Source organism: Diachasma alloeum, unplaced genomic scaffold (genome assembly GCF_001412515.2).
Source record: "Diachasma alloeum isolate Michigan unplaced genomic scaffold, Dall2.0 Dall_scaffold_00531, whole genome shotgun sequence".
NCBI lineage: Eukaryota > Metazoa > Arthropoda > Insecta > Hymenoptera > Braconidae > Diachasma > Diachasma alloeum.
The window spans coordinates 330,155-337,811 of NW_021680663.1; the positions used below are offsets into that span (position 1 = coordinate 330,155).

At 46.8% G+C, this 7,657-nt stretch overlaps 1 protein-coding gene across 1 annotated transcript; it reads right to left on the minus strand.

Moving 5' to 3' along the window:
- Window positions 1-5,180: 5,180 nt before the first annotated feature.
- Window positions 5,181-6,519, minus strand: LOC107042850. Its single transcript, XM_015264053.1, has 3 exons — window positions 6,370-6,519; window positions 5,827-6,294; window positions 5,181-5,693 (listed from the first exon to the last, which is right to left on the minus strand). Exons 1-3 carry the CDS (start codon window positions 6,517-6,519, stop codon window positions 5,181-5,183), a joined length of 1,131 nt encoding a protein of 376 aa, XP_015119539.1.
- Between the last annotated feature and the right edge of the window lie 1,138 nt (window positions 6,520-7,657).

Below are 7,657 nucleotides of genomic sequence, written 5' to 3' on the forward strand. Positions count from 1 at the left end.
TAATTACAAAAAAAGAGTCTTCCCGAGGATAAAGAAATCAAAATCAAAGAAAATGGATTTTCTCGAGGATAAATCGTCTCGACGATCAACAATTGAACCGAATATATCTTCTGAGATTAGTTGTGGCCATCAACTAGAATCAGAATAATGAAAAAGATGCAAATACCTGTATAGAGTATTATTTTGTTAAAAATAGCAAGCTGAAATATCAACGACCTTCGACTTTACATGAGCAGGTCCCCGAATCTGAATAACAGCTTTGTTCCATTTATTCTTGATTACAAAAAGGATGAAGTCAACTTGGTGATCAAATTGACCTCACTTCGTTGAACTGATGAAGAGAATCATCGATAGATAAAATTTTTCATTTGAATATGCGATGAAAATTATCGCGGGGGTGGCAAAATTGGGTATTTAATTTAATTTTGTTTGGATGTAGGTATAGGTTAAAAGAAAGTGAGGGTTTGGTGGCAAGGTTTCTGAATGCCATTGGTTAGGACAAGTTTCATTACATGAATAGAAGTGTTGTGGAAATAATGTGTTGGAAAGACAGTGACTTATCTTTTGTATTTTCCATGATTTCATTCCGTAGATTTTGAATACTCTGGAATCCTAATTCGGTCCATAGTTTTGAGGGAAATATTTGTCTCGATCGACGTACCCCTGTTAAACGCGTTTACGGTTCAATTTACTAACAAATCACGCGTGAGTAGAAAGAAAATCGCGGCACTTCTGGCACCAATGTAAAGAATGGGTACATTTTATAATAACTAACTGTTTATGAACAATTTTGGGGCAAAATAACTAATAAAAAGAAATACAAAAAGGATTGACACGTCCGCGGACTAGAAAACAAGAAAAAAGAATAACAGGAAAGAAAGAGACGATCGTACCTGAAGGTGGTTGAGAGAGAGAAAAAGGGAAAATACGTAACATCATTTTTAGATTGTGTCGAGTCTGGCGGACCGGGATTCTCCGGAAAAAGTGTATTTTGGTTTTCCTTATTTTGCATTCACCTTACTCTCAGAGTTTTGAGATTGAACCAAAGTATTTTTTTTTGTTTTCATTACTATTATATTAGTTATTAGTTTGGGTGACGACCCACTTTTTTGGATTGGCATTAATTTTCTTCGCTCATTTCATATCCGTTCATAGAATATAGGATTCTTTTGGTTATTCACTCGTTTACTCTATTTAATTTTACTGAACTATTTCCTTGTCCCTAAACCGAAGTAATTAAGTCGAATATAGCACGAGCACACCTGAGAACACATCCGTAACGGTGTGCATTGCACTGCGAGCGCCAGGAAGGCGAAAAGTTCTCAGGAAAGTATTAATACAAATTATTTTCTTTTGGAACTCGTTCCTCTGGACCGAGAGGACGCAATCAGATCATTTCTAATTGCTTGTAAATTGGAGGGATAAATAAGAGGCTAGTTATTCCTTGGGGAACTCATCAGTTCTGAGAAGATATATTTTGTGCAATTTTACAATCGGATGGCACTTCTTCACAATCGAACAGTACACTTGACAAACTTTAGCTTCTTTGAGTCACAAGAGACTCCACTCATTGTCGTACCTGATAATAAAACATAATTAAGGGATTCTTGACCACTGAGTTCGGAGATACTCCTCCGGACCAGGTTCCATTGGAGACATTGTCTGGGTCATTTACCGTCCTATTTTGGGAATTTGGCATAAGTTGGCACAACACGCAACCTATAATTTCTGCTGTTAAGCCGCAGGGTCATCAGAGGCCCCATTCAATTTTCATACATAATAAGTGCACGCGAGAAATAATCTCCGCATTTTCCTTCGTAACATATGGAAGACCTGTTTTGTAATGCTCTAGCGTATTGAGTCATAAAGAGACTCCAATAATTGTTTTGAAATTTAAATAAACAAACAACGACGAGGATTAAATCTCAACTAATTCTGCCTCGTCACAATCTTCTTAGGCGCTAAGGCGAATTTCTGGCCAGTACATGTCTCCCAGAGAATCGCACGGTGATCGCTTGCAGTTCAGATATCAGTTACTCTACATGAGCAGTTCCCCTTTGCAAGGTTGCTGCTCTCGAAGGTAAGGTCCACAATTGAGCTTGCCTTCCCCCTCATGAACGTCGGTTCATCGCCGCTGTTCCGCAGAATCACGTCCAGGGATGACATGGCTTCCAGTATGGCTTGCCCTTTGGTGTTCGTCTCCTTACTTCCCCAGTCGACTGCCCAGGCGTTGAAGTCCCTGGCTATTACGACGGCTATTATGAAGTGCTGCTTCGCATGCTCAGTCAGTCTATCCAGGAAGTCAGTGGACTCATCAATAGAAATGCTCGGTGAGGCGTAACAGCTGTAGAAATGAATTCCATCAACAATAGCCCTCACAAAACCATTTTGTACGCTATCACTCGTGGTACTCTGGAATGGTCGGTTCCCATAAGACCAGATTACGACTTTCTTGGTGGCGTTAGTAACCTAGGGTTAAGTGTCCAGATGACGGACATATGGCTCTGAGATCATGACGAGGTCCACCGTTGGCTCCCGCACCGTTTGCATGAGCAGGTCGTGTGCGTCCTCGCAGTGATTGAGGTTGCGCTGCAGCACCTTACAGTTTTTCCACTTATTATCGCCTTTTATTAGTGAGCTTCTGGAGTGCCTCCTTATATACTGGGCATCTACTACTACCAGCACTGTAGGCACTATTCTCCGTATTTCCTTTTTCGGTGCACAAGGCACATTGAGGCTTCTCCTTGAAGTCTGAGGTCTTATGGCCGGTCGTTGAGCTTTTGGTGCTGAGATTCGACAGGACTGCACTCGTGCATTTCGTGGCAAGGTGACCATAGTGCCAGCACTTGGAGCATTTCATTGGCCTCTCCACTCTCCTTATTAGGCAATTCACCCATCCCATCTTAATCTTGCCATGTTCTCCTAGGATCTTCTTGGCTGTTGCCGCCGTGAGAACCACTGAGCCAGTCTGCGTTCCTCCATATGCCTTCCGCAAGAATTTGACCGTACCTTGACTGATTTTCTCCGGCTGCTGCCCGTAGGGTTTCAAGGACATCTTCCTTCGTTGTGGTCTCATCAAGATCCTCTATCTCCAGTTTCTCTTGTGGCACCTAACTGACTACCTGAACTTCAACTCCAAGGAGACTGGCGATGGCTGTATGCATCTGGGGGGCTCCGTTGGTCGTCTTCTTGCTCAGGATGATCAACATATCCCCGATCGCTGTCCGGCAGATCTTGTCGACACAATCTCGAGCTTGCTTAGCAGGAACATCCTTCTTTACGCGGCGTAGGATCTCCGAGTATTTCTCCTTGTCCTTGGGTCGGACAATCAGGGCATCAGGTCTTGGCGCTGATTTCCAACGATTCCTCTTCTGCTTCTTAGGCTCTTTCTTCTTGGAGGTTGTCTTCCGAAGCTGATCCTCATCTTGTTTTTTCCTTCCTTTCTTAGCCTCGACCAGCTTCCAATCTGACCCTTCAGCAGGTAGCTTCCCCTGCGGGGCTGTCGTGCTGGTCAGATCCTGTTGCTTCAGCTTCTTCAATTTTTGAGCTTCTGCCGCAGGTGAACCTTTCGGGCACTTTCTCCGTACTGCTTTGTGGACATCTCGGGCCGACTGCACGATATTCGGATCCTCTACTTCCGAGTCCTTTGCCGTCGTTTCGGAGTCCATCCGTAAATGCAATGTACGTGATGCTGGTGGAGTTTCCACGGGTTTGTTAAAGGAGGATCGGGCTTTGGTGCGTACCTCCTCCAAACTCTTGAGGCGTTTGAATGCATTGCCTATAGTTGCCACCTTGGATTTGAACTCCTTGTGGACATTTATCCTGGGTTGGACATACTCATGAAGGTCTGCGATGAGTTTTTCAAGTCGTGCCCATGAATGACGACAGTCTATCTCCTGTTGAGTCTGCGACACGCAGACTTCTCCCTTGTAGTATCTGAAGCCAAGGAAGCCACCTTTGAAGTAGATTGTGATGATTGGCTCCTCCCATAATCCATGGAGCCGGCATCAGCCACCGAGGATTTCACTCGATCGCAACTGATGGCGGGATTTACCTTCTCAGGGATACCCGCATGGGAACTTTGTATGTTGTCATCACTGATCATGATCAACTGTAGGCTGTTACGGGGAGCTCACCCGATACTCTTTATGCATGGTGTTATAGAGAGCCCACCCTGCACGCCTGTTTTGGTCCGCGGGAGCTATTTTATTTCACTCCAGTCTGCTGAGTCAGCAAGCTGACCCAGTTAGGACTTCCCCTATCCGTCACCTGGCGATGCGCCGCCGTAGAAGTTGGGCTTCTCCACCAAGCTGCCCTGAAAAGGACAAGCCTCAGCTCGGCAGTGTGTGTTTGTTTTTTCCGAAGTCATGAACGAAGAAAATGCTCTTTACGCACACCTTACAGTTTGGTCATTTCAGCAGGGTAGTGTCCGACTCGCTTAGGGTTGTCTGGTAGTGACCACGAACCGCCATGGTTGATAAAACCTGGCTTGTATTGGTTTGACGAATGTGCAACCCATACGGACTAAAAAAAGAATATGACCCCTGTAGTCTGTGGCCGTTCTTCCCATTGCGGCACCACCGTTAGGAATTACTTCGCGAAGCAGGCCTTAGTAGTTTGCTCTTCCACCTTGCTGCAACTTATGTACGTCTTTCTGCCCCACTAAGAGGTTGTGCACGGGTAGGAGGTTCCAATAGATTCTCTGTCTATTGCGCAGCTTTGCACTCACGTTCTTCATTTCTGAGCTCCCTCATGACCATGGTCGCGAAGTTACTCGTTGCGTCCCAGGCTGCCTGTAATGACAGTAAAACTTTCATCACGTTCGCAGGCAAGACCTGGCTTCCACGTGTAGACTGCCAGGTGCTCGGGATCTCGCTGAAGCGCGGGCATGCGAAGAACACCTGTTCCATGTCTTCATCTACGCCTATGCAGATCGGGCACTCCGGCGAATCTTCATGTTTGAATTTCTGAGGATACGCCCTGAAGCACCCATGTCCGGAAAGCATTTGCGTCAGATAATAATAATTAACCTCACCATGGGTACGGTGCAATCAATCATCTACCTGAGAGATTAGGCGGTGGGTTCATCCCCGCATGGTCGAGGCGTCCCACTGTAACTGCCATCGGTGGATGCTATTGCGCCTCTCTTGTATCCTCAGCTCTGCTGGGCTCAGTATGGTCTATCGCCTCTGTCGGTAGATGGATCTTCGTTCTTCAGCGAGTACTTCAAGGGGCAGCATCCCAGCGATGACACACATTGCGTCCTCGGACACAGGGCAGTATGCGCTGGCAACTCTGAGGGCACTCAGCCGATAAACTAGTGCTACTCTCCGTCGTGATTCCTGCATCAGCAACGCGTTGGCCCATATAGCAATGCCATAAGTAATCACCGATGTGACCACCGATGATAGAAGGGCTTTTCTCCTCTGCTTAGGTCCACCCACATTAGGCATTAGCCGGGATAAGGCCATTCTGACTCGAGACGCCTTGGAACTCGCGTGCTCTGCCTGCTCCTTGAAGCTTAGTCGGATATCGATTATCCCTCCCAAGTACCAGGTGAACGGCTGAGATGTGAGCTTGTATTTGCCGACTTGCAGCTTGATCGTCTCCACACGCTTCCTGGTTGTTATAAGTACAGCTTCCGTCTTATGTTCCGGTAGTTTCAAGTCAACTGTATTCATCCACCGACATATCTTCTCAAAGATGATGTCGAAGATAAAATTGATCTTCTTCCGATATTTTGCCACGATGACTACGGCTACATCGTCTGCGAACGCGAGGAGTCTCGCCCCTCCTGGCAGTTCGAGCTTCAGTAGTCCATCATACATGATGTTCCACAAGAGAGCCCAGGACAGAGTCCTGGAATACTCCCCCGGTAACTCTGTACTCTTTGGGGCCCGTCTCGGTATCATACATGAGGATTTTATCAGGAAAGTAGCTTTCTACCATCCTTGGCAGGTATCCTGGTACGTTCATCCTGTCAAGGGCCTCCATAATACAATCCCACTTGGCTGAGTTGAAGGCGTTCTTTATATCCAGTGTTGTCACTAGACAGTACTTCTTTATCCTTCCTTTCAATCGAGTCCCCGAGATCGCCTCCCTGGCGGTGCTGACTACAAGATCAATAGCATCGAATGTGGTGCGACCTCTCCTGAAGCCGTATTGGTTGGCGGCTAGCAATGGCTCTACTACTGCTTCTATCCTCTGGTGCATGATACTCTCGTTAATTTTCCCGGCTGTATCTGGCACGCAGAGGGGGCGATCAGATGAAGGTTCGTCCGGTGGTTTCTCCCCCTTGGGAAAGAGCACAAGTCTCTACTGCTTCCACTTAGCAGGAAAGGTGCCCTCTTTCAGACACGTATTATAGACATCCAAGAATTGTCCTGGTGCTGCATTAATCGCTCCTTTCAATGCGATGTTGGGGATTCCATCAAGGCCAGGAGCCTCGGTGTTCCCCACTCTGCCGCATGCTTCCTTGAGATATTCTTCCGTCACTGTGGGATCGATACAACCTCCCATCTTTCTGTGGAGTGACGGAGTTCCGGTTGTTGAGGGAACAATACCGCCGCAATCTTCGCTCAGGGCATGTCGAGGATGGCATATAGTGGCTTTTCAGCCGTTTCATGACTACCTTATACGGCCTGCCCACGTATCAACTTCAACTTTATCAAGTAGTTCATTCTAGCATTTCTTCTTACTGCACTTGATCGCTTTGTTGAGCACTCGACGTGCAGTCCTGTACTTCCTATACAGTTCCTCGTAGGTTGGCTTTTTCCGACTTCGCTGTGCTTTTCTTCTCGCCTTCACGCACTCCCTGTGGAGAGCGGTGATTGCATTATTTCACCAGTACATCGGTGGGCGACGATTTCCACTACGTTTCCGCGGCATGGAAGCATCACAGGCCTCAGTTACTTTCCTCATGAGATGTTCGGATTTTTCCGTAGCACTATTGCCACTGATCGGATGATCATCCAGTACCACCAGGAATGAGCTGAGATGAAAGGTGCTCACTCTCCAGCCGACGGCATTCGTCTTTTTAGCAGTTGGTCTATCCCTTTGATCAGTAGATACCTCCCAATGTATTGCACGATGGTCACTGGCAGTGTGGACTCCCATCACCTTACAAGAGTAATTTCCTTTTGCGAGACTGCTGCTCACGAAGATGAGGTCCACAATTGAACTCGCCTGTCCCCTCAAGAACGTAGGTTCATCACCACTGTTCAACAGAACAACGTCTAATGTGAACATAGCTGCGAGTAGTGTTTGCCCTCTTGCCATCGTCTTGATACTACCCCAGTCGACCGCGCAGGCATTTAAGTCACCAGCGATTTCCACAGGGAAGTGCTGCTTCGCGTCCTCAGTCAGTCGGTCAAGGAAAACCGTAAACTCGTTCATAGTGAGGCTCGGTGGAGCGTAGCAGCTGCGGAAATAATTTCCTTGCAGCTTAGTTACTACAAAACCAGCCTCGTTAGTATTGGCAAGACTCTGAAACGGATACCGGTCACAGGCCCAGATGACGGCCTTGGTACTGTCGTCCATGTCCCAGGATTGAGAATGAAGGTGTCTGTACGGTTCTAAGATCATTACAACGTCCAGCTTTAGCTCTCAGACGGTCTGCATAAGCAGATCGTGTGCGACCTCACAATGGTTGAGGTTG

What these genes read in the sequence shown, in the direction of transcription:
- LOC107042850 (XM_015264053.1), bottom strand. Translation starts at nt 6,519, where the DNA reads ATGGGAGGTTGTATCGATCCCACAGTGACGGAAGAATATCTCAAGGAA. An exon ending in CACCAGGACAATTCTTGGAT is followed by an intron (nt 6,295 to 6,369) that starts GTCTATAATACG and finishes CTCTTTCCCAAG; the next exon opens with GGGGAGAAACCACCGGACGA. An exon ending in GCTCTCTTGTGGAACATCAT is followed by an intron (nt 5,694 to 5,826) that starts GTATGATGGACT and finishes ATCTTTGAGAAG; the next exon opens with ATATGTCGGTGGATGAATAC.